Source organism: Diabrotica virgifera, chromosome 1, assembly GCF_917563875.1.
Source record: "Diabrotica virgifera virgifera chromosome 1, PGI_DIABVI_V3a".
In the NCBI taxonomy this organism is placed as follows: domain Eukaryota; kingdom Metazoa; phylum Arthropoda; class Insecta; order Coleoptera; family Chrysomelidae; genus Diabrotica; species Diabrotica virgifera.
Genome location: NC_065443.1, coordinates 280,370,108 through 280,397,982, shown reverse-complemented (window position 1 = coordinate 280,397,982; position 27,875 = coordinate 280,370,108). Strand labels below are relative to the sequence as shown.

Sequence of the window (27,875 nt, the reverse complement as noted above, 5' to 3'; positions counted from 1 at the left end):
AAGTGTGTGTAGTGTTGCGATTTTAGATGGTTTACATTTATGTGAAAGGAGGATAAAAAAGAAGTCGGACAACACCGCTTGGAAATGACTCAAAAGTTGCGTCGAATCCCACCGGCATAAAGAAGTCGTCCAACTTATATTTTCCATTCACATATTACCAGACCGTAGACCGCATTCCGCCGGTAGTTGTGGCTAAACCAAGAAGTGTGTAAGTTCCAGATCGACTGTCTCCTTTCACCGGTAAGTAATTTGCGTGTAGACGCACCCAATACCTTAATTAAAATAGCTATTTGTATAACAAGGGAGGAAAGTGTAACTTTTCCTCCCGAGAATGAAGTTTACTGCCCGACGCGTAGCGGAGGGCAGTAATCATTCAAGGGAGGAAAAGGCACTTTACTCCCATGTTATACATATGGTTTTTCCACCTTCCTCAAATAACAAGTCATTTTTTCATTTTTACTTAATTTATTTATGTAACTAACCAACAAAATTTATTAGAACTAAAACAACAAGTAGGTACAATATAACTGTCAACTGTCAAATATGAGTCAAATTATTAATGTAAACATTGTTAAATCAAAATAACAATTTACTGTTTTTTACCATTCTGCAAAATACAGGGTGTTTTATAAATAAACGTTAAAATGTATAGATACTTCGTAATAGAAAATAGATATTATACAGGGCGTGAGTAAGTTATATTTCATGAATGAAATACTATGACGTCACTTTTACTTTTCCTCCCTAGGGAGGAAAAATATTTTCCTCCCTAGGGAGGAAAAGTACAACTTTGCTCCCTACAATCAGGTCCGGAAAAGTATACTTTCGGTAGAGGTAGGTGGAAAAAGTATTTTTGAGATATGCTCCAGAAAATTCAGTTTAGTTTAAATGACATAATTATGTACCCACTCAGTGTATTTTTTTTAAGCGATTAGGGCTCGTAGATACAGGAGCAAATAGGCAAGCAGTTTACCCCTAATTGCTTATAGGCCTGGATCCCGCGTACCAAAAAAAAGTTGACCAATAGCAAGCTGAAAATTTATTAATAGCTTAACGGTGTTTAGTCGGACAAACTTTGATGTATGGGAACACTGGAACAGGGGAAGTTTTAATTGTGGAACGCAATTTTAAGTGTGGAACGTGTCATCCTGACAAGTTTTTGATTGTGAATACTAGCAGGTTGTTTTTAAGTTTTAGTACATTCTTTCACGGTTTTTGCCGTATATTTTAAAGGACCGCTTGGATTGATATGAAATTTGGCGTACGCATAGCTAACATGTCAAAGAAAAAAAGTGATATGGTGCTGATGTGTGCTTTTGCCCTGGGCGTGAGTTTCACCCCATCTCGGGGGTGAAAAAATATACCTATGTCCAAGATAAGTCCTGAAATGGATAAACTGACTAATTTTAATCAACTTTTGTTCTATAGAGTTTTTTCGCCAAATCAATACATTTCGAGTTATTTGCAAGTGAATATGTTCATTTTTGAACAAAATAACCACGTTTTTAGACGGTTTTTCGCAAATAACTCAAAACGTAAGCATTTTATCGAAAAAAATATTCTTAGCAAAACTATAGCCTATAAAAAAGTGAAACAAACGGTGTATATATTAGGTCTCTATACCTAGCAAAAGCAGAGTTATAGCTCATGAAAAATAGGTTCATATTCGAAAAATTCCAAATAGAATAATTCAATGTGAAATATCCAAATAATAAAGCATTGTTGGGGAAAAACATTTCAACTTTTTTAAAGTGTTTAAAAAAAGCTTTATTTCTGTTTTTATAAAAAAAATTTCAAGCATCAAATGTAAGTAGGTTACGATCAAAATAAAGTTATTCCCTTTTGTTTTGCAAAAAAAATCAGGAAGATCACCCCCCAATTAGCAACTTAAATGAAATTAATCGTTACCGCTTCACAAGTTACTTTAGTTATGTTGTGTTTATATGATCTGTAAGTTTCATCGATTCGAAATGCTTATTTTTGAAAGAATTTGGTTTTAAAGTAAAATTTTTAAAAAATTTAATTTTGAAAAAATGCTTTTTTTCAAAATAACTTAAAAATTGTTAGAAATACCAAAAATTTTAAACAATAAAAAAGTCGGCTTTACTTTTCTGAATATTTTTTATTCTTTTGTTTTTCTGTAAGACAAAAATTGGTTAAGATTCTGTGTTTCTAAATTTGCATACACTCGTGATAAGTGAGTCGTTCAAGCCCCTTTAACTACAGCTCTTTTAGAAATAAGGACTTTGAAGGGATGAAACTTACAGATCATATGATCAATACATACGCGAGTAAAGACCTTGTGAAGTGGTAACAATTAAGTTCATTTGAAATGCTAATTAGGGGGTGATTTTCCCGATTTCTTACCAAAAAAAAGGGGCCAAATTTATTTTGAGCGTAACTTTTTACTTTTGATGCTAAATTTTTTTTTAAAACAAAAATAAGCATTTTTTAAACACTTTAAAAAAGTTAAAATGAGTTTTCCCCAAAAAAGTGCTTCGTTTTTTGGTTATGGCACGTTAAAATATTCGATTTGGAATTTGACGAACATGAACCTATTTTTCATTAGCTATAACTCTGCTTCTACTAGCTAATATATCCACCATGTATTTCACTTTTTTACGTGCTATATTTTTGATAAGAATTTTTTTCGACCAAATACTTACTTTTTGAGTTTATTTGCGAAAAGCCGTCTGAAAACGTGGTTATTTTGTAGAAAAATTAACACATTCACCCGCAAATAACTCGAAAAGTATTAACCTGGTGAAAAAATTTTATAGAACAAAAGTTGCTTAGAATTAGTCATTTTATCCATTTCCGGACTTATTTCGAACATATATTTTTCACCCCCAAAAGAGGGTGAAACTCACCTCTAGGGCAAAAGCACACATCGGCACAATATCACTTTTTTTCTATGACTTGTTAGCTATGTGTATGTCAAATTTCATGTCAATTCAAGAGGTTCTTTAAAATTTAGAGGTTTTGCAATATTTTACCTTTAAAGAACGTAACACAATGAAAGGATAACAAATCATTAATTCGAAGTTCTGTCCAACAAAATACATTAGAGGGAGAGCTAGAGCCGAAAAATCATCGTCATAAGTAATATGGAGTTTTTCAATGTTGTTCTGAAGCTATTTCCTTGTGGCATTTTTATAATCAACTATTTTCAATGGGAAATAAGCCACAATTTTACCAAAAAAATGATATTATTAACGTTTCGAAGCCCAAATCGGGTTTCGTTGTCAAAATACAAAATACTACTAAAATAAACAAAAATGTTGTTGCTAAGTAAAAAAAATTCTTCTAATAATTTATTTAATCTGACTCATATTTGAAAATTGTGGCTTATTTCCCATTGAAAATAGTTGATTATGGAATTTTTCCTGTGAAATGTGTCCATTGTATATTGACAATTATGACCCCTTTCAGGCTGACACCTCAGTGGATACAGGAAGTAGAAATAAGGGATGAAAGGGGAAAGTTAGTGCAGTCGTTAAAGGTTTTCACCTCCTATTTTGTTAAACCTCCATCGATTTGCATGAAAAGTGGTGACTAGTTAGAGCATACCTCAAGAAATAAAACTAATTTGGTGCCAACTTACACTTTTACCCTGGTGGTCCCGCGGGTGAAAACAATTTTATTAAAAATATCCCCACAAATCGATAGAGGTTTTAAGTAAAATTTGTTAGATCATGTTATTAAAATAAATCAATACTTTTTGAGTTACTAAAGATCAAAGATTTGTCTATTTAAGAGCATATGCGTGAAGTTACGGATGATAAAAAGAACATATTAATTAATTATTGTATGTTAGTAAAATATTATTTTTGTGTTATTTCTATATTTAATTGAATTTCTATCAATATATTGTAAACTGAATATGTCCAGAAACTGGGGGTGTCCAATAATGGGTACATTTGACATATTCGAATACACTTTTGCTAAATTTATAATATAGAAATAAAATAATAATAATGTTTTAGTATCCTACAATTAATTAATATGTTCTTTTTATCATCCGTAACTTCACGCATGTGCTCTTAAACAGACAAATCTTTGATCTTTAATAACTCAAAAAGCATTGTATTATTTTAATAACATGATATAACAAATTTTACTTATAATTTGTCCCTCTATCGATTTGTGGGGTTATTTTTAATAAAATAGTTTTCACCCTCGAGAAGGGGTGGTATCCACCCCCAGGGTAAAAGTGCAAGTTGGCACCAAATCATTTTTATTTCTTGGGGTATGCTCTAACTAGTCACCAATTTTCATGCAAATCGATGGAGGTTTAACAAAATAGGAGGTGAAAACCTTTTAAAGACTACACTAACTTTCCCCTTTCATCCCTTATTGCTGTTTCCTGTATCCACTGAGGTATCAGCCTTAAAGGGGTCATAATTATCAATATACAATAGACACATTTCACATGCCAAACTCCATATTACTTATGACGATGATTTTTCGGCTCTAGCTCTTAGACTACATGGGACGTTTTCGTAGTCTGACGTTCGAAACCTGTAACCTGTTCCACAAGTAAAACTTAACATGTTCCAGTGTTCCCGTACATCAGAGTTTGCCCGACTAGACACCGTTAAGCTATTAACAAATTTTCAGCTTGCTATTAATAAACATTTTTTGGTACGCGGGATCCAGCCTATTAGAAACGGAATATACCGACTAAATTTTTTTGCATTTCTACCGCACCAAGCCTTTTTCACTCGATGTTATATAGTTTTTTAAAGTTGAAATATATATTTTTTTTAATTTGTCCAAGTGGGCCGGAAGTTGTTATTAACAAATAACTTACAACAAAAAACAATTTCCCGAATTACTTCGAATAAAAGTTTCTAGGCGTATTTCGTTAAAATAAATACTTTTTCTATTTTGGTAACTTTTCGAAAAATGCTTTTTTTAGCCGTATGGCTAAATTTTGCTTACTTTTTCATACTTCAAAATTCAAATAAATATTTTCAATTGTTTAATCATTCTCATCCATATTTTTTAATATTAAATTCACTTAAAATGGCAATATTATTCAGATATTGACTGTATTGTTAATTTTAAAATAGTGTGATAACTTTAATTAAAAATACATTTATTTATGTATGATGTGATAATATATATAGGTACCTATTAGCCCGATTAAAGAACAATCTGACCCAAAAAAAAATAAAGGAACGATGAAAATTTGGGAATAGGTAGTTGAAATTGTCTATTATTATATAAGAAAAAGTTTACAATTCTACGGGAATACCCCCTCTCGAAGGTGAAAAATATACATTCAAAATAAGACCGAAATTGGATAAAATGACTAATTCTAAACAACTTATGTTCTATAGAGTTTTTCGCTAAGTCCATACTTTTCGAATTATTTGCGAGTGAATATGTTCATTTTTAACAAAAAAACATGTTTTTGGACGGTTTTTCGGAGATAACTCAAAAAGTATCTAAGTATTTTATCGAAAAAATATTCTTAGCAAAAATATAGCTTATAAAAAATTGAAAAAAAAATGGTGTATAAATGAGGTCTGTAGACCCAATAGAAGCAGAGTTGTAGCTAATGAAAAGTAGGTTCTTCTTCCTCAAATTCCAAATCGAATATTTCGATTTGGAAAAAAAAATTGCTTCAAAAACGGAGCACTTTTCGGGGAAAATTCATTTCAACTTTTTTAAAGTGTTTAAAAAAAGGTTTATTTTTGCTTTTTAAAAAAACTTCTACCATTAAAAGAAAGTCAGTTACGCTCAAAATATTGTTGGTCCCTTTTATTTTTTGGTAAAAAAAAATCGCGAAGATCACCCCCTAATTAGCATCACAAATAAATTTTATCATGACCACTTGACAAGTTACTTTGCTTACGTATTATTTATATGATCTGTAAGTTTCATCGGTTCAAAGTGCTTATTTTTGAAAAAGATGTAGTTAAAATCGCTTGAACGAGTAACTAATCACGAGTTTAGGCAAATTTTGAACAGCCATAGCATAACCAATTTTTGTCTAACAAGAAAATAAAAAATCAAAAATATTCAGAAAAGCAAAACGAACATTTTATTACTCTTTGAGATTTTTGGTATGACTAATAATTTTTAAGTTATTTCCAAAAAAATTTCATTTAAAAAAAAATGTTTTATTTTATACCCAATTTTTTTCAAAAATGAGCACTTTGAACCAATGAAACTTATAGATAATATAAACAATGCATAAGTAAAGTAACTTGTGAAGCGGTAATGATTAATTTTATTTAAGAAGTTGTGATTTTCGCGGTTTTTTACCAAAAAAATAAAAAAGACCATCAATATTTTGAGCGTAACTCACTTACTTTTAATGTTAGAAGTTTTTTTTTAAACAAAAATAAACCTTTTTTAAACACTTTAAAAAAGTTGTAAGGAATTTTCCACGAAAAGAGCTCCGTTTTTGGGTTATTTCAAATTGAAATTATTCGATTTGTAATTTGACGAAGAAGAACCTACTTTTCATTAGCTACAACTCTGCTTCTACTGGGTCTACAGACCTCATGCATACACCATTTTTTCAGTTTTTTATAAGCTATATTTTTGCTAAGAATATTTTTTTCGCTTAAATACTTACTTTTTGAGTTATCTGCGAAAAACCGTCCAAAAACATGTTTTTTTTTTTGTTAAAAATGAACATATTCACTCGCAAATAACTCGAAAAGTATTAACTTAGTGAAAAAACTCTATAGAACCAAAGTTACTTAGAATTAGTCATTTTATACGATTTCGGACTTATTTTAAACATATATTTTTTCACCCCCGAGAAAACATTTTTCACCCCATATTTCCCAATGTTTGTAAAATGGAGGGGATGTAGAATTGTAAACTTTTTCTTATGTAATAATAGACAATTTCAACTACCTATTCCCAAATTTTCATCCTTTCTTTACTTTTTTGGAGGTTTTCGTAAAATTTTGTGTTCCCTGATCGGTCTATATATCAACAAAACAATATTGAAATGACAATAGTATAGTACATGATCCGCAAAATTATGTTTAACTTTGCACACTGAAAAGGCCTGCATTTAAGTCTTATCAATTCAAATATTTAGCATTCACGATTAAAAATACATTTTGTTAATGATTATAGCCTAATTTGTTAAAAATGTGTTTTATCGGTTGTTTCTGGTGATAACTAAATGCATATTTATATTGCAGATATGAATGCAGGCTTCAGGTCATCACTCTTTTATACATATTTATAGCCATGTTTCAAAATTATTCCTGTTGATAAAATCTCTTTCTAGAACAACACTTCGTAGACAAATTGTTGTCAGACACTATTTATTAGAGATTAATATTGGTATTAGTTTTAGGATAATATTGTACCTATACGAAAAAATTAGTAATAAGTAAAAAATTTAAAAATTAGCAAATGGATTTAGTGTCTGCAATCAAATAAACCCAAGCAAACAACAAGACAATATTATGTCGGCACAATCTGAAATTAATAAAGATTTTGGGTATGTACCGATGTTATAGTGACAGAAGTGGCTAAACAGTGGCTCGCGAGCCACATGCGGCTCCTTGGAGGATTATTTGTGGCTCTCAATAAATGTATCTGAACTAAATGCCTTTACCTACGTATCTGAATTACTTTAATTAAATTTTTGTCTTTCAAAAAAATATCTTAAATTACTGACAACATAAAAGACTGTGTAACATCAGGACTTTGATAAGGAGACGTCTTATCGCCGTTGTTCTTCAATTTGGTCTTAGAATATGCAATAAATAAAATATCCGAGATGACAGAGGGATTTGTGAATCGATGATCAAAACCATTATTGGCCTTTGTTAATGATCAATGTGCAGATGCTCATTCTACAAGAGACGTGAGAGAGATGTTTTCACAACTCGAGGAAGAAACAGATAGTCTGGGCCTTCGAATAAAAGAAGAGAAGACGAAATGCATGCTAGTAACCAAAAATCCAAGACCAAGAGTTAGGCAGAATATAACTATTAATGACCACAACTTCGAAGTAGTAAAAGAGTTTAATACTTTAGAGGCGGTAATCACAGATGGCAAACACATATAAGAAGACGTCTCTGCAAGGTGAGCTACGGGAAATAGAGCATTTTATTCCCTATCGTCCATTAAGATCTAAGTTGCTAAAAAGACAGTCTAAATTGAGGCTGTGTATGCCAATTATTGACTCAATGGTCACATATATGGAAGTGAAACATTGACTCTACATCAGCGGGAAATCAAAATATGCTACTGGTTTTTAAAAGGAAAGTTCTCAGAATGATATTTGGCCCTTAAATAGATTGACAGGAGAGTAGAGAAGGCGCGCAAAGCTGAATTGGTGACTCTATATGGTACTGACAACATCGTCAGACATATAAAAGCTAAGATAAGATGGGCAGGTCATGTGGTAAGATTAGTAGGCCGTCCCAGAAAAAGATGGAAGGATGATGAAGAATCGAATAATACTGAAATGGTAAAGGCTGCTTGTAGATATATTTCCATATTTGAAACAACTATGTGAACCATTTTATTTCACTTTAAAATTCATAAAATCCAAACACTGACAGAAAAATTGAATACCTTTTTACACTTTTCAAATAATTGTTAATTGCGGCTCGCGAAAAATTTCAAATTTTGAAAAATGGCTCGGATTAACAATAAGAAGCTTGTCCACTCCATATACCAGCACATCTTATTTCTCGTTTATTTTTTTATTGCTCTCTTTAAAAGTTCCTCCTCTTCCACATTCTCATTGACTCTCTTTTTGATTTGTACTCAAGTTTTTGCTTTTTTTTTCAACTGTTATTTAGTCTTCTTCTCTGTATTTTTCACTCGGCCTAATATGCGAGTGCCTGTCTCGCTACTCAATTTGTAGGTTTGTAGTTTCTTGTAATTTTATCATGTTTCCAATTTTCTACACCGTTAAGTAATATGGTTTTAATACAGCTAATATAAATCTTATTAGCTGTATGTCCTTAGACCTCTATATCTGTATGTCCTTCCACCCTTATGTTTTCCGTACTTTATTAAAAATATGTTAATTTGTGCACCTCTTGTATTTACTCTGTATTTATCATCATTTTACCTTTTTAATGTTTATTGAATTTTAGGAGTGTTTATTTCTGTTTGTTTTACTCCACTTTCTATGATTATGTGATATCTCTTGCCTGTTACAGCGTGGCTGTATATCCTTTAATGTAAAATAGTTTAATTAAGTAGATAATATATTTTGCTAGTAGCCCATATTGTCTTAACATCTTTAGTCCATTCTTTCACGGTTTTTGCTCTAAATTTTAAGGAACCGCTTGGATTGACATGAAATTTTGCATACTTATAGCTTACATGTCAAAGAAAAAAAGTGATATTGTGCCGATGTGTGCTTTTGCCCTGGGGGTAACTTTCACCCCCTCTTGGGGGTGAAAAAATATATGTCCAAAATAAGTCCGGAAATGGGTAAACTGACTAATTTTAAGTAACTTTTGTTCTATAGAGCTTTTTCGCCAAGTCAACACTTTTCGAGTTATTTGCGAGTGAATATGTTCATTTTTCAACAAAATAACTACATTTTTAGACGGTTTTTCGCAAATAACTCAAAAAGTAAGTATTTTGTCGAAAAAACGTTCTTAGCAAAAATATAGCCTATAAAAAAGTAAAAAAAATGTTGTACACGTTAGGTCTCTGGATCTCGTAGAACCAGAGTTATAGCCAATGAAAAATAGATTCATATTCACCAAATTTCAAATAGAATATTTCGACGTGAAATATCCAAAAAATTAAGCACTTTTTGGAAAAAAACCATTATAACTTTTTTAAAATGTTTAAAGAAGGCTTTATTTCTGTTTTTACAAAAAGTTTCTAGCATTAAATTTAAGCAAGTTACGCTCAAAATAAAGTTGGTCCCTTTTGTTTTTGCAAAAAAAAATCGGGAAGACCACCCCCTAATTAGCAACTTAAATGAAATTATTCGTTACCGCTCCACAAATTATTTTAATTATGTTGTGTTTATATGATCTATAAGTTTCATCGATTTAAAGTGCTTATTTTTGAAAAAATTTGGTTTCAAAAACAAAATTTTTAAAAATTTTAATTTTGAAAAATATCCTTTGTTCAAAATAACTTAAAAATTGTTAGAGATACCAAAAATCACGAAAAACAAAAAAAAATCAGATTTGCTTTTAGGGGGTGATTTTCTCGATTTTTTTACCAAAGCCAAAAGGGGCTAACTTTATTTTGAGCGTAACTTGTTTAATTTTGATGCTAGAATTTTTTTTATAAAACAAAAATGAAGCTTTTTTTAAACACTTTAAATAAGTTGTAATGAGTTTTCCCCGAAATGTGCTTCATTTTTGGTTATTTCACGTTAAAGTATTCCATTTGGAATTTGAGGAATATTAACCTATTTTTCATTAGCTATAACTCTGCTTCTGCTAGGTGTAGAGACGTGATATATACACCATTTTTTTAAATTTCTTACAGGATAAATTTTTACTAACAATGTTTTTTCGACAAAATACTTACTATTTGAGTTAATTGCGAAAATCTCTTTAAAAGCGTGGTTATTTTGTTGAATAAATGAACATATTCACTGCCAAATAACTCGAAAAGTATTGACTTAGTGAAAAATCTCTATAGAACAAAAGTTACTTAAAATTAGCCAGTTTATCCATTTCCTGACTTTCTTTGGACGAATATTTTTTCACCCCCAAGAGGGGGTGAAAACCACCCCCCAGGGCAAAAGCACATATCGGCACAATATCACTTTTTTTCTTTGACTTGTTAGCTATGTGTATGCCAAATTTCATGTCAATCCAAGCGGTTCTTTAAAATTTAGAGGTTTTGCAATATTTTACCGTTAAAGAAGGGACTACTTCCACATTTGGTCCCCATTGATGCGATCGAAGGCGTTTTTGATCATGGGGGCAATTTCTCTTGGTTGCTTCTTAGTTTGATAACTAGTTTGAATTTCTTTCCTTAGTGGAAATCTAAACATCAATATAAACTTATTTTAAAGTAAAAATTTTGGTTTATTCCGAGTAGAAATAGTCAATTGTAAATTGTAATCTACTGACATGACATATTTAAATCTTGCTTACTTTGTTTCTAGCCAATATGCCTATTGATTGCTACTACGTTCCTGGTGGAGCCCCATCAAGAAACGTCCTTCTAGCTGCCAAAGCATGCGGAGTTGAACTTAATCTCAAATACATGGACTTGATGAGCGGAGAGCAAATGTCCCCTGAGTTCCTTAAAGTAAGTTTTATTTCATGTTTCTTTACGTAGAGCAAAAAATATGTAGTAATAACTAATAACGAGAATTTTAACGTTTGACAGTGTGGTGGCTATTGATTATGTTCAAAATAAGAGAGCTAAAAGGAACTACAACGTTAACGGGATTTTATTGTCTTATATGGTCAATGGATATCTATATTTGAAAAAACCGTGGAGTTCTACCATTTAAATGGGTGCGTTTTTGAGAAAGGGGTGAATTAGTCCCTAGGCACAGGGTGAATTAGGGTGAGTTCTATGCACTTTTGGTACAAACACGTGTACAACAAAATTGTTACAGGTTAAATGTGCTATCGAAATATCACATTTTAAAGTAAAAGATATTTTTTTTACAAAAATATATTCAAAAGAAAAGCAAGAAAAAAACACGAAAGAAAGCAATTTTGTTTTTTGCCCCATAACTTTTTTCCACAGGGATATGGGTATAGGCATTATGTTAGTGAAAAATAACTTCCACCCTTCCTCTTTAAAATAAAGTTTGGTAAAAATCTCTAGAGTGTATAGTTTCCGAAATAGAATTTTTCAAAGTTTGCCGCTCACAGCATTTTTGGGCCATTTTCCCCATTATTTCGCAAACATTGTTCTGTAACTTTTTTCTACGCAATTCTAGGTATATGCAATGGTACATTTAGTAGAAATAGAATTCGATTACATTAGAAGAATATAATTGCATATTATAACATACTTTTTAATTTCAAATAACTTTTCTTAATAACACTTTTCGATATTGTGAAATATAAAGGTACTTTACTCTTGAGCGTAATTCATATTTTTTAACATACCTGGTACACTATTGATAAAATTTTATATCTGATGATCGGATCTTGGGTTTTGAACTATTCAGAGCATTTTATGAAGAATTTTTTTTTCATAAAGTTAATGATAAAAAAGTTTTCCATATGGTTCCAACTTAGTGGGACCTATTGCATGTGTATATGTCACATTTTGAAAAAGCATATTTTGTTTAAAAATAGTCCTAGAATTTTTTACAATAGACCGTTTTAAAGTAAATAAAATAAGCTTTATTTTTTATTATTCAATGTTTATACCTAAATATACAATAAAAAAAAGTTATAATGCGAAATTTAAAAATAATCGTAAAATATATCAAAAATCATTAAAAGGTTAAAAACTTTGAACTACCATATCTTGCTTAATGATAGTCATACAGCCTTCTACAATAGACCACTTTAAAGGTAATTGATTTTTATTCCTATTAAATATAACATTGCATATACCTAAATCTACGTAGAAAAAACTTACAGAACAATGTTTGAGAAGTAACAAGGAAAATGGACCAAAATCGCTGTGAGTGGCGAACTTTGAAAAATCATATTTTGGAAACTATAAACCATATAGACTTCTACCAAACGCCATTTTAAAGAGGAATGAAGGAAGCTTTTTTCCTGTGAAACAATGCCTATACTTATATCCCCGTGGAAAAAAGTTATGGGGCAAAGAAGCAAAATTGCTATCTTTCGTGTTTTTTTCTTGCTTTTATTTTGAATATATTTTTGTAAAAAAAATATTTTTTGGATATTGGATAGTAAATTTAATGTGGAACAATTTTCCTTTAGACGTGTTTGTACCAAAAGTGCATAGAACTCTACCTACAAAAAACCTACAAAATATTTTCCGGATCAAAAAAGGTGTTCTTTTGTATTTGTTTAAAAAAATGGTTTACAATTTCTGTCCAAAAATTTCGCACGGCATCCTTCTAATTTATTTAAAAGGGACATTTTGAACAGGAATTTTTGCATTATGGAGCGGCCTCACGATATGGACTAATAGGCATCTGAAACTTTAGTTTCTCAAAATAATTACAAACTAGTCCACTAGGTCAGTGGTCGGCAAACTTATTAGCCAAAGAGCCAAATATGAACATTATAATAATTTAAAAAAATGGGAGCTAAATCTGCTTGTAAGATAGTGGAAAATTTCACCAGCGATATTCCAAAAATGAAAATATGTACCATTTTGTTTTACATCAAAAAGTATCCGACCAAAAAATTTTTAGACCCCCTAGCAGTACCCATAATGGCCCAAAAAATTAAAAAGTGTTTTCTATTTCTATTTTCTTTCGTTTTGTAGGGTTTTTATTTCCTATACTTAACATTGTGTGTTTACTAAATTTTTGGCGCAAAACTTAATTTTTTTTAAATTTTGATATGTAGAACCGAAAGGGGAAAGAACATCAAACGCGATATTTTTCAGCTGATCGTAAGAATCAGGAATACTACTATTACAAGAGTTGAAAATGATCATGTCTTCCATCTCCAATATCACATTTTTTTCTTCTCCAATATTTCCAATTCAACACAAATAAATATGTTGTAATTTAGAGCGCGATACTTCCTTGTTTTTTAAATCCAGCAAATGTATTTCAAAGCTACCAATGTCAGTTTCAAAAGAAGAAAGATTTCAACTCGTTTATCGTAGCATCAAGAGAATTTTTACAAATGCTAAAGATTGGAAATGCTAAATTTTCAAAGAACTGTGAAAACCGAGTGACAACAAATAGCGTAGTAAGGACAGTGAGAGACGGTTCCAAAATATAAAGACGATCAGTGGGAAGACCACGAAAACGATGTAATGACAACTTACTAGAGGCACATTGAAAAAACAGAAAGAGTAATGTCTATGAAAGAAGAAGAAGAAGAATTTATCAAAATAAGATGTAATTTTTTCCCTACCAAGTTTTTTGTTAATGAAAATATAATTGTGCTTTCCGTGGATATTTGTGTCAGAGCCGGCACTTAAGGGGCCGAAGAGCCGCATGCGGCTCCGGAGTCTGGAGCCGCACTTTGCCGACCACTGCACTAGTACTCCGGTCAACTTACACATCCGAGCTTACAAAAATTACCATCAAGCTGAAAATTACCAGGATTGTTCAAAATACCATCATAAATAAAATCTAAAAAGTCCTCATAAATCCGACCCGAGTTAAAAAATTTACGCGGGGTCAAAGGTCACCAAATATAGTTTTTAGCGATTTTCAGCGAAACGGTAAGTTTTGTCATAAAATTAGTTCTAACAAAAATTGTAGTTTAGATAATTATCTATAAAAAATGTCTTATTACTTTTTTCCTAAGAGCCACCGTTTTTGAGATACAACGATTCAAAAAGTTGTAATCGTCATAATATGCGTTACCACCTTTGTAGTCCTGTCGCCAGGTGGGGTACAACTGCCTCCTGTATTCAGATGGACTTACCCAAGTTTTTTTTTATGTATTTTGACCCGTAGAACACGAATTTTTTGGGTAACAGTTGATCCTGATGTCGATAAAATTGTTATAAACAAAGAAGTTGAGGAATTACATAACAGCGATTTCTCGCAAAACAAAACATGTTTTTGTATTTTTTGGGCCATTCTAACCAAAAAGTGTTCCTACAAATTTTTTCGTAGGATGCATAGTTTTCGAGATAAACGCAGTGAAACTTTCAAAAAATCGAAAAATTGCAATTTTTGTACCCGAATAACTTTTGATTAAAAAATAAAATAGCAATTCTGCTTACCGCATTTGAAAGTTCAAGTCAAAGTATATCGGTTTTAGTTATTTGCATTGCTAAAAATTGATTATTTTATTGTTAAACAAAAGTATAAACACCTAGTGCTGGAGTGATGTTTTCAATGATTTCTCATTTAAAATCGAACGAGTAGCTAGAGTAGGTACAAGTGCAAGCGAGGCTATTTCTACGTAGCATGCATGTAAACGCATGTATTAGGCACGGGAAACACTATGTGTTTATAGCTTTTTTAGCAATAAACACATACATTTTTAGCAATGAATATATTCGAAGCCGATAGAATTTGACTTGAACTTTCAAATGCGGTAAGCAGAATTGGTATTTTATTTTTTAATCAAAAGTTATTCGGGTTCAAAAATTGCAATTTTTCGATTTTTTGAAAGTTCAACCGCGTTTATCTCGAAAACTATGCATCCTACGAAAAAACTTGTATGAACATTTTTTGGTTAGAATGGCCCAAAAAATACAAAAACAGGTTTTGTTTTGCGAGAAATCGCTGTTATGTAATTCCTCAACTTCTTTGTTTATAACAATCTTATCGACATCCGGATCAACTGTTACCCAAAAAATTCGTGTTCTACGGGCCAAAATACATAATAAAAACTTGGGTAAGTCCATCTGAATACAGGAGGCCGTTGTAGCCCCCCTGGCGACAGGACTATTGAGATAGTGTAATACTTAGCGCGTTTTTTAACGTTTACCCAGTTCCACGGATCTGTTATGATTCTGTTTAATTTGAAGCTATTGAATAATTATTTGTTATTGGCAATGGTTAAAAATGATAAAAGTTATAAAAAGCGGTATAAATTAAAAAAAAAACAAGTGAAATTTATCCAACTGGGTCACAATTTTCTAATACTTCTGCCTCTTCTCCTTGTTCTTCTTCTTCTTCACGTTCTAGTTCTTCTTCTTTTTCTTCTTGTTTATCCTGGGTGCAAGTAAATTGCATCAATAATGACACATCGCTTAGCTCCTCGATAGAATCAAAAATGAATCCTCAATTGTTGGTGATTCAACATTGGAGCACGACCGGTTTTGACAATTAGTGCATGCTACCGAATAAAACAGTCCAACTTTCTTGCAACCACATTTAGCGCTACAGCCCTTCTTACAGTTGCAAAAAATTGTGTTCAGGAGTTTTTCCGGCGCAGGTGGGAGTAAAGTTTGAATTGGTTCTAATGAACTGTCGACTAATTTCCATCCCCAGTCTTTTGGATCTAGCTGATAACCAAGCCACACTTGAACTTAGTAATATACCCGAAAAGATGTTGATGAGCAGCCGCTGAGGTTGGAGGAAGACAAGATAACTGCACTTGTTTTTTATTTCGAGTATTTTTAAAGAAAAATGGCATATCGAAACTTATCTAAGCACGTAGTTTTTTTTAGGCGCTCCATACATAGAGAGAAGAAAGCTAATTCCGTTCGAAATAACTTCTTGTGGAGTTGAATTAGTTTTTTTAAAAACTTCACTCCACATGTATGGTCACAGATTTCTTCTCTTTAAGAAATTCTAAAAATTCATCAGCTCTTTCAGTACTTGCATTGATTAATGTTTTTATACCACGTTTAACGGCAACAATTTCGCCTTCACTTAAAATTTTAGCACAAATAAATAGGTTAAAAAATATAAGTTTTTACACGTATTTTCACTCCGGAGTAGTACTCAAGACTAATTAATACCTCGAGGGTGTCATCTACCTGAAGGATTTCGCCACCCAGGAAGATTACGGTGTAATTTGCATAATAGTAAACAAACTAAATTTGCATAAAGTTTATTGTATATTGAAATGTTTATTAGTACTAAGCAATAAACATTTTGACTAGAAAGTTGGCTTTAATTATTATGTTCAAACCCTTCTGAGAAAAGAATAAGTGATTAGATTAGCCGACGTACCGGTAGAACGTGTTTAGTCCGACAAACCCATCTTTACAAATTGAATAAGACGCATAAGTAAGAAGAATTATTATAAGTTAATACTTTGTCATATCAATTTACAATTTTTGTTGGGAATAAGCCGTAAAATTGAGATAATAATTCTTATTATTTTCGCGTTACATTCACTTTGTAAAAAGTTTTTTTGTTGGTACTGTAATAATACAGCTTATACATTGCATCCCTCGGTAGACCGCAAGCTGTATAGTAGAAACATTATCGTATTTATAATATCTTATATTATTATGTGTTTTATAAGTTAAGTTGACCGATAGAATATTATGTTTACTTGTATTACAGCTTCAGTGATGTATATACGTGGTGTACTAATACATATTATGACGATTAGAACTCTTTCAACTCTTTGAATCTTTGTATCTCAAAAACAGTGGCTCTTAGGAAATAAAGTATTAACATATTTTTTATAGATAATTATCTAATCTACATTTTTTGTTAGAACTAATTTTATGATAAAACTTACCGTTTCGCTGAAAATCGCTAAAAACCATATTTGCTGACCGGTCGGATTCATGAGGACTTTTTAGATTTCATTTATGATGGTATTTTGAACAATCCTGACAATTTTCAGCTTGATGGTAATTATTGTAACCTCACTCCTATTTTTCAGTCTAACTAGACCGGTCTATAGGTAATTGGCCGAGGTCGTTGATATCGACAAACTTGGCGGAATCTTGTAATAGTCGATATAATGAGTATGTATATTTTTCTAAGCTGTGGGTCGACCTTGGACATTTTTTCGCTCTGGTGAAAGAGGTCACGGAATAAAAGTTACTAAGTTATGCCTTAGAACAAATATACAATGTTGTCATTAAATTTTTCAATTTTTTTATCTAAATGACGGTTCTAGAAAAAATACAATATAGAGTAACAACTGAATCTGTTTAGAAGTATTTTGGGCATGTAACGATGTAACTAAGTTTAATAACATACATAGACCAGTAAGGATCTGCGAAAAAACGTCTAGTTTTGGATGTGAGAGGTGGCATTCGGATTTTTGCAGATAAAGTTAGGTGACACCTTCAGTAATAATAATTGACTTATGCTCCTTCTCAAATATGCCCGGAACATTAATAAAAAAATTAAAATATTTAAAAATTTCAAAAAACATCGATTTTTTTCTGCTTTCTTTGCTTATAACTTTAAAACGATTCGTTTTGGAACAAAGTCGTAGAGAAATAAAATAAAGATAATTAAATTTTGTATGGTACGACTTTTGTATGGTTTTGAACGACTGATAAAAATGTCTTACCTTTTCTGCAATATAGCAATAAATACAAAATAAGGGGGCAAAATAAGTCTGTTGTTATTCAATATTTTTTAACCACTTTGGTGGCACTTAGAACCTTAGTAATTCGCTTAGGAAATTCTTTGTAACATACTTAAATCGTGTAGGTACCAAATTTCATTCAAATCGACCTAATAAATTTTGCATAATAAATTTGCAATCTAAATGTTTTTAAAAAAGTTAAAATTTTTTAAAATCTTTCTGAACAAAAAGTAGACCATTTAGAAGTTGGCTAATTCTTTTACATATAAAGAGGTGCTCTACATATCTAATACACTTTACAGAATTAAAATCGGATTATTTAAGGGGCCCCAGCAATGTTTTAAATTTATAAACAATTTTTTGGCTTATAAACAAATAGCTTTGTTTAATAATAAAAAAATTAATTTTTAGCAATGCAAATAATTAAAACCGGTATAATTTGACTTAAACTTTCAAATGCTGTCAGCAGAATTGCTATTTTATTTTTTAATCAAACGTTATTCGCGTTCAAAAATTGCAATTTCTCGATTTTTTGAAAGTTCCACCGCGTTTATCTCAAAAACTATGCATCCTACGAAAAAACGTGTAAGAACATTTTTTGCTTAGAATTACCCAAGAAATACAAAAAAATGTTTTACTTTGCGAAAAATCGATGTTATGCAATTCCTCAAGCTCTTTGTATATAACAATCTTATCGACATCCGGATCAACTGTTACCCAAAAAATTCGTGTTCTACGGGTCAAAATACATAAAAAAACTTGGGTAAGTCCATCTAAATAAAGGAGCCCTTAGCACCCCCTCCTGGCCACAGCACTAATTTGTTTATAAGCCAAAAAATTGTTTATAACTTTAAAACATTGCTGAGGCTGCTTAAATAATCCGATTTCAATTCTGTTAAGTGCATTAGATAGGTGGAGTACTTTTTTATATGTAAAAAAATTGACAAATCTTTGTATGTTCTAGTTTTTGTTGTGCAAGATTTTAAAAAATTTTAATTTTTTAAAAAAAGTTTAGATTGCAAAATTATTATGCAAAATTTAGTAAGTCAATTTTAATGAAATTTGGTGTACGGTTTTAGCACATTACAAAAATTTTCTAAGCGAATTAGGAAGGTTCCAAGTTTAACTTAAGTGATGGAAAATCATTGAATAAGGACAGGCTTGTTTTGCCCCCTTATTTTATATTTATTGCTATTTTGAAGCAAGGGTGATAAATTAAAACATTTTTAACCAATCGCATCTGATAAAAAATTTAAATATCTTTGTTTTAGTCCTATAGGACTTTGTTCTAAAATGAATAGTTTTTAAGTTTTAAGCTAAAAAAGTAGAAAAAAAACGAAATTTTTTGAAATTTTTAAATATTTTATTTTTTTTATTAATGTTCCGGGCATATTTGAGAAGAAGCATAAATCAATTATTATTAACGAAGTTATCACCTAACTTTATCCGCAAAAATCTGAATGCCACCTCTCACATCCACCTAAAAACAGATCCTTACTGGTCTAACATAATATACTTAAGAAAGAGGCTATCAGTGCGACATCAATATATTTTTTTGAAAGCTCTGCGAACTTTCAACAGAGCGTCGACAGTACGTGACACTATCAAAAACGAAGGCACAATATTGTTGTACTCGTAGTAATAATAGGGGAGAGGCGGCTATTGGTGCGCACCTAAGGAAAATTCAGAATATTGCAAAAACTTTCAATAAGAAAATAGAAGAAGCTGAAAATATTTCAATTTTTGAAATATTTCAGCTTCCAACTTTTTTAAAGGTATACTTCAAAGGCCTAGGTTAGGTATATTGGTAGAGACCGCTGGTTAAACAGTAAAACAGCGAGAGGCGAAATTTCCAATTAGTGAAACGTGCACAATTACCCGACCTATTCGGCTAATGGTGCGCATATGTCGGATAACTCTGCGCAATAATAGAACTTAAAAATGACCTTCGGAAATGTAGTTTATTCAACATAAATATTAAAGGGACAAGCAAATATGTATACGTAAAAAGATAAGAAACCAAGTTACAGCTATATTAAAAGAATGTAAGCATCGCAGAAGTCACCAATGTATTCTTCTGGACCATCCTCTTCTGTACAGATGTCATGAGTCCATTGACAACATATCGAACACGTTCGATATCTCGTCCTTTTTGCTACAATCACCACATAATACAGGCATTTTCATCTTACACGAGATCCAACATCCAACTCATCATCATCGCACAGTTCACTTTCTAACATATCTTCGGAGCTGCTGTCTTAAAAAATTCCTTTTTGTATCTTTTTTCAATTTCGTGGTTTTCTCTTTGCCCTTATGTCCAATTTTTCGCTTGTTTGAACAAACGATATTACCTTTCTTCATTTTAATTCCCATCACAAGTTTTTCTCTGTTAGGCGTTTCTGTTAATATATGAGATTTTTGTTTTTTTTCCGGCAATTCTTTTTTGTTTGGGGTGGTTTCGGAAGCGGACTTAGATTTTCCAATATGCTGCTGCTGGATGTACTTGGAGCTGCAGCATCATTCATCATCATTCTCTTTGCCTTATCCCTATGCGGGGTTGGCTTCCCTAATTGCATTTCTGCACACAATTCTATCTTAGGTCATATCAATATTAATCCCCCTTACCAACATGTCCTGCCTAATCGTCTCCCCCCACGTCTTCTTTGGTCTTCCTCTCCTACTCCTTCCAGGAATCTGCACTTCAGCAATTCTTCGTATTGGGCGATTAACGTCTCGACGTTGAACATGACCAAACCATATCAACCTATGTTCTCTCATTTTGGCATCAATCGGTGCCACACCTAGACTTCCCCTAATATATTCATTTTTAATTTTATCCTTTTTTGTCACTCCACTCATCCATCTAAGCATTCTCATTTCCTACACATGAATTCGTTGTTCCTCTTTCTTTTTCACTGCCCAACATTCAGTTCCGTACATCATAGCGGACCTTATGACTGTTTTATAGAATTTTCCCTTCAACTTCATTGGAATTTTCCTGTCACACAGCACACCACTCGCTTCCTTCCACTTCATCCATCCAGCCCTAATTCTACTGCATGCATCTCTATCTATTTCTCCATTACTCTGTATTACCGATCCCAAGTACTTAAAACTATTGCTTTTTACAATCAGTTCACCATCCAAAGATACCATTTTATTTGTAGTAATTCCATCTTTAAATGAGCATTCCAAATACTCTGTCTTTGTCCTACTAAGTTTTAAACCTTTTTCCTCGAGAGCTTGTCTCCACTGTTCCAGTTTTTGTTCTAAGTCTCTTTCACTATTGCCTACTAACACGACATCATCAGCATACATTAAGAACCATGGAATGTTACTCTGTAGTTTCGCTGTTATCTGGTCCAAAACTAATGAGAATAAATACGGACTAAGCACCGAGCCTTGGTGCAATCCTACTTTCACATGAAATTTATCAGTCTCTCCACACCTGTCCTAACACTAGTCGTTACTCCCTCATACATATCCCTCACAATCTTTACATATTCACCAGGGACTCCTTTCTTATTGAGTGCCTACCACAGAATCTCTCGAGGAACTCTATCATATGCTTTCTCAAGATCAATGAATACCATATGAGCGTTTGTTTCTTTACTCCTATATTTTCCATCAACTGCCTTATAATGAAAATTGCATCTGTTGTTGATCTGCCCTGCATAAAGCCAAATTGATTCTCGGATATTTCGGTCTCTTCACGAATCCGTCTATCAATTACTCTTTCCCATATTTTCATGGTGTGACTAAGCAGTTTTATAGCCCTGTAGTTTGTACATTGTTGTATATCTCCCTTGTTTTTGTAAACAGGTACCAGTATATACTGCTTCTCCATTCGTCTTGCATTTGTCCAACTTCCATAATTCTAGTAAATAGACCTGCTAGCCACCTTGTTCCTGTCTCCCCCAATGCTCTCCATACTTCCCCAGGAATATCATCTGGTCCTACCGCTTTTCCTTTCTTTATTATTTGAAGCGCTTGAGCCACTTCCTCGTTTGTTATTTTGGCGCATTTGGAGCTGTAGCATCATTATTTCTTGTCGTCTTTGCGTCTAATGGTGCGCGACGCGCATCATTACACAACCTTTTACTTCACTACATAATACAAAATTGGACAAAAACAAAAAAGAGCAGTCAAAACCAACTATACCAGTGTTTAAAATGGTAAAGAAGTAACGTGTATATATAGTTATTAAACAATATTTCCGGACCATTCACCGGTCATATAACCGGTGAATGGTCGAAATATAAATCATAACAAAACTTTGGTTTAAACTATTTTTCGATATTTTCTTCCATTACAAGAAAACCGAGAACATGTGAAACTAACAACTAACTTGATTCTAGCTGAACCCTCTGCATACTGTCCCCACAATCAACGACAATGGTTTTGTTTTGTTCGAGAGCCGAGCAATCATGACCTACCTTGCAGATCAATATGGTAAAGATGACAACCTTTATCCAAAAGATCCTAAGAAGAGGGCTATTGTTGACCAGAGACTGTACTTTGATATGAGCACTATGTATGGAAGACTTGCTGATTATTATGTAAGTATTATGTCTTTAAAATGTTTTATTTTCAAGAAATAATTGATATACTCTGGGCTAATTAGCAAAATACAAGGAAAAGTTATTTACCAGCAATTTTATTGCTGGAATCGAATCTTATGATTGTATATATTAATAATATAGGTATACAAAGTCCGCAGATAGTGTGCTACTTTTCATACAAAAAAATCGTGTTTTTTTTTCAATTTTTGCTCTATAACTCCAAAGATTTTAATTTTACACCAAAAACACCCAAATAAAAATTCACCGTAATTAAATTCTGCATAGAGACGTGTTTTTCCCGATTTAATTCGACGAAAATTTTCTCCGGAAAATGCGGGTTTTTCCAACAAAATCTTTAATTTTCAACTAAAATTTTAGATAAGTAATTGTTTATCAATAATTAAATAAGTTGGTAATATAAAAGCTCTTTTCGTATAAATAATAATTCCAGAAGCCGATGGAAATTGAATGAACAGTTTAGCATCAATTGAATTGTTAATTAAAAATTTACGGTCGCTATAATACCCACAATAATTATGATACATGAAATAACTATGATTTTTGTATAAAAAGATACTGTACCTATCTAATGTACTTTATAGAATTGAAATTGGACTATTTAAGCGGCCTCAGGAATATTTTAAAGTTATAAACAATTTTTTGGCTTATAAACAATTAGAATATCTCGGGTAATATTAAATTAAATTAAATCATGAAAACGGTATTGGAAAAAAAGCGACAGGACGCTTCTTTAAAAAAAAACGTTTAATTGTGATGAGTGGTTCCTGAGATACAACCGGTCAAAGTTGACCGGCATTTACGGCAAAGATATCAAAAACGGGATCATAATTTTCGAACCATCACCTTTTTAGTTTTGTGCTCTTTCCCCATACCAATTTTCGTATCTTTAAAATACCCATAACATATAAAATCTATCGATATTACGAGTGAAAATTGCCAAAAATAGCCAAATTTCAATCAAAAATTAGGTTGGAGAAACTGTAATCTCAAAGTTCAAAATCGGTATACGTTAAAAAAAATGAATTTTCTCGGCTTCCCATGGAGCAATTTTCTTCATTCTTTTTTTGTTCCCAAGCAACTCGAGTAGAGCCATCTAACTAACGCATTATTGAATGTCAAACTTGCTTTTGTTTTTTTTTTATAATATATTCGTTTACTTATAAGAAAAGAAAACTACATATTTTTTCCAGTTGTAGACTTTTTTAGGTAAACTTACTACAAGTGTACCTTTTACCGTTAAAAACACAAATATTCTCATTTGAAAGCTGTATAATTATTTAAACAATATTTATTTAAACTAATTAAAAATTTTTGTTATAATCAATAAATTAATTTATTATAACAAAACAAAAGCAAGTTTGACATTTAATAATGTGTTAGTTATATGGCTCTACTCGAGTTACTTTGGAACAAAAAAAAGAATGAAGAAAATTGCTCCATGGGAAGCCGAAAAAATGCATTTTTTTAACGTATACCGATTTTGAACTTTGAGATTACATTTTCTCCAACATAATTTATGATTGCAGTTTTGCTATTTTTGGCAATTTTCACTAGTAATATCGATAGTTTTTATTATAATAATATATGTTATGAGTATTTTAAAGATATGAAAATTAGTGCGGAGAAAGAGGACAAAAATAAAAAGGTGATGGTTCGAAATTATGATCCTATTGTTTATATCTTTCCCGTAAATGCCGGTCAACTTTGACCGGTTGTATCTCAGGAACCACTCATCACAATTAAACGTTTTTTCTTTGAAAAGAAGCGTCTTGCTGCTTTTTTTTCAATACCGTTTTCATGATTTAATTTAATTTAATATTTCCCGAGATATTCTATTTGTTTATAACCCAAAAAATTGTTTATAATTTTAAAATATTCCTGAGGCCGCTTAAATAGTTCAATTTCAATTCTGTAACGTACATTAGATAGGTACAGTGTCTTTTTATATAAAAATCATAGGTATTCTTATGTATCGTAATAATTGTGGGTATTATAGCGACCGTAAATTTTTAATTAACAATTCAATTGTTGCTAAACTGTTTATTCAATTTCCATCGGCTTCTGGAATTATAATCTATACAAAAAGAGCTTTTATATTGCCAAGTTATTTAATTATTGATAAACAATTACTTATCTAAAATTTTAGTTGAAAAATAAAGATTTTGTTGGAAAAACCCGCATTTTCCGGGGGAAATTTTCATTGAAGTATATGGGGGAAAACACGTCTCTATGCATAATTTAATTATGGTGAATTTTTATTTGGGTGTTTTTGGTGTAAAGTTAAAATCTTTGAAGTTATAGAGCAAAAATTGAAAAAAAAAACACGATTTTCGGGCGCCATTTTGTTTATAAAAAAGTATCACACTATCTGCGAACTTTGCATACCTATATTATTAATATATACAATATTCAATCATAAGATTCGATTCCAGCAATAAAATTGCTGGTAAATAACCCAAAAATGGCCTATTCTCCGATAATCTGCCCAGACTAATATTGTGCCGTGATATTTTCTCTTAACCCGCCGTTACACGCGTCTTCTATTGTGACGTGGTTGCACGCGTATGAGCGTCGCCCTCACCTACATAAATTCGACTTATTTCGAGAAAGAATGAATGTCAACATGTATAAATATAAAATGGATTGTACTCACATAATATAGAAAGTCTCGTAAACCAATTTTTTTTATTAATTTAACAAAACAAAAGTAAAAATAATATAGATCAAAAGCAAGTTTTCTTAATTTTCAATTTCAGCAAGCCACTGAAGAAATTAACGTTCTTTACGCGAATTCATTTTACTAAAAATACAAATTAAAATTAACAACTGTTCTGAAGCTATTTCTTTGTGGCATTTATGTAATTAACTATTAATATTTTGTATTTTGATAACGACGTCCGAGGTGGAATTCGAAACGTCAATAAAATCAATTTTTCAAGTTAAATTGTGGCTTATTTCCCAATTAGAATAGGTAAATTTAAAAATGGGTTCTTAACCAGTGGCGCACCTAGAATTTTCCTCTGGGGGGAGGGGGTTTGCTTGGGCACCGAAAGTTTTTTGTATTATTTGTGGAAGACAAGTTACATTTTCCTACCTTCCTTTATATATATTTCTATATGCTCTGGGTGGGATTTTAACCCCCAAACCCCCCCTCGGTGTGCCACTGTTCCTAACCTAATCCAAACAATAATATTTTAATTAAACCTACCTAAATATTAAATAGAAACCTAAAAGTTTCTTTGAGATAACAGAAACGTGATTTCACCGTGACTGCACGCGCAGTGAGGAATTCCCTCACTTGAAGAGGGATGTCTCTTCTTTCAACTATCACACAGCACACTGACCGCCTGAAATATTCTATAACTTTTTCATACCCTCTCATGAACCATGCTAAAGGCATTCCTGGGTGCTTAAGGTTATCGTATTAGTTTACACAATTTCATTGCTTATAAACAAATATGGTGAGGGATTCCCTCATAGCGCGTGTAATGGCGGGTTAAATGTCAATATTTACGTTTATCTGACATCTACATTCGCTAGAGCGAATTTTAACAAAATGAGAGAAGTGCTCTGCACAAGAGATTTGAAGTTAGAGGTAAGAGTTAGGTTAGGTAGGTGCTACGTTTTCTCGACTTTGTTTTACGGAATGAAAGCTTGGACCTTGAATGCGGCATCAATGAAAAAACTGGAATCATTCAAGTTGTGGGTGTATAGAAGAATTCCGAAAATATCATGGACAGAACACGTCACAAACAAAGAGGTTCTGAGAAAGATGAATAAAGAAATGGAAGTCATAAATACAATCAAAACCAGAAAATTGGAATATCTCGGACATATTACACGTGGAGAGAGATACAACTTGCTCCAACTCATTATTCAGGGAAAGATTCAAGGAAAATGAAGCATAGGGGGACGCAGAATATCGTGGCTGCGCAACTTGAGAGAATGGTACGGATGTACATCAAATGAAATTTCAGAGCAGCCGTCTTCAAAGTCCGAATAGCTATGATGATTGCCGACCTTCGTCGCGCAGATGGTACTTGAAAAAGAAGAAAATCTACTTTTGTACCTCTCCCTAAATCCAACAACGCTAAAAAGTGTAACGACTTTCGCCTGATAAGTCTTATGCTCCATATGTTAAAGTTATTTCTAAAAATACTTCAAAACCGAATTTACAAAAAATTCACGAGGAAAAAAAAAGGTTTTTTCTGTAGTAGGCTGTATACCATTTATTACAAAAAACCATAAAATCCTTTATAAAAGGTATATTTGTTAAAATCCCTGTACAGGGCTACATCAAAAACAGAACTACTTTTCAATCGGTTGACCGATCATCATCACTGTTTTCTTGAAACTAACATGCTACTTTGGTGGTTAGCAAGCTATCGTAGGATATGATTCGTATCGAGTGTTCGTAATCCGGGCACAAATCTCATCTCTCCTGACCTGACTGTTTTGTATTGAGTTCAATAAACCTGATAAAGTGCAAGAACCCTTTTATTTAACAGAACACATATACGAACATTTTCTAGAAAAAAAGCTACAGTCTTAAATAAAACACATCTTATCAATGACGATTTAACTTTTTTTTATTTTTGTTCGTTGCTAGTTATTTTTCAATTATCTTCCTTTATATAATGCTTATTTTCCTTGTAGTATCCCGTGATCTTCGGTGGAGCCAGTTACGATCCCGACAAGTTGGAAAAGATCAAAGAAGCCTTCAGCTTCCTCGACCAGCTCATTGACAACAACGACTTTGCTGCTGGCAGCAACCTCACTTTGGCCGACTTGGCCCTTGCCTCATCAGTTTCCACTTACGAGCTGCTAGGATTCGATTTCAGCTCCTACAAAAACGTTGTCAGATGGTTCGAGAAAGCAAAAGCCACGATTCCTGGATACGAAGAGGCCAACGCTGAGCCGCTCCAGCAGTTCAAAGCTTTGATGGAGAAGTTGGCAAAGAAGTAGATAGGATTGGATACAGTATTATTGTTAAGGAAGTCTTGATGCTTCAAGATTATTGATTTATGCCACTTGAAGTTGTATTTTATCTTTTTTTAATAAAACCTGTTATTTTTATACTTGCTTAATTTACTTAATAAGTTCATATTTATAACAGATAATTCATTTCCGAAAAGTCTTTCTGTGCATTCTTCTTCTTTTTGTATAGACATGACTATCTGCTTTTTCAATGTGCCTCCAGTAAGTTGTCATTCCATCATTTTCATGGTCTTCCCACTGATGGTCTTCCTATTAAGGAACCGTCTCGCCG

At 32.1% G+C, this 27,875-nt stretch overlaps 1 protein-coding gene across 1 annotated transcript; it reads left to right on the top strand.

The window, feature by feature from the left end:
* Positions 1 to 27,682, top strand: LOC126879125 (glutathione S-transferase 1-like). The gene is made up of 4 exons (XM_050642078.1): positions 1 to 240; positions 11,090 to 11,235; positions 22,382 to 22,582; positions 27,263 to 27,682. The coding sequence occupies exons 2-4, from the start codon at positions 11,095 to 11,097 to the stop codon at positions 27,569 to 27,571; spliced, it is 651 nt and encodes a 216-aa protein (XP_050498035.1). The 5' UTR covers positions 1 to 240; positions 11,090 to 11,094; the 3' UTR covers positions 27,572 to 27,682.
* The last annotated feature ends 193 nt before the right edge of the window (positions 27,683 to 27,875 follow it).

Excerpts from the sequence above, each read along its gene's own strand:
- LOC126879125 (XM_050642078.1), top strand. The coding sequence starts at position 11,095 with ATGCCTATTGATTGCTACTACGTTCCTGGTGGAGCCCCATCAAGAAAC. Across the intron at positions 11,236-22,381 it reads TGTCCCCTGAGTTCCTTAAA|CTGAACCCTCTGCATACTGT; the intron begins GTAAGTTTTATT and ends ACTTGATTCTAG. Across the intron at positions 22,583-27,262 it reads GAAGACTTGCTGATTATTAT|TATCCCGTGATCTTCGGTGG; the intron begins GTAAGTATTATG and ends TTTTCCTTGTAG.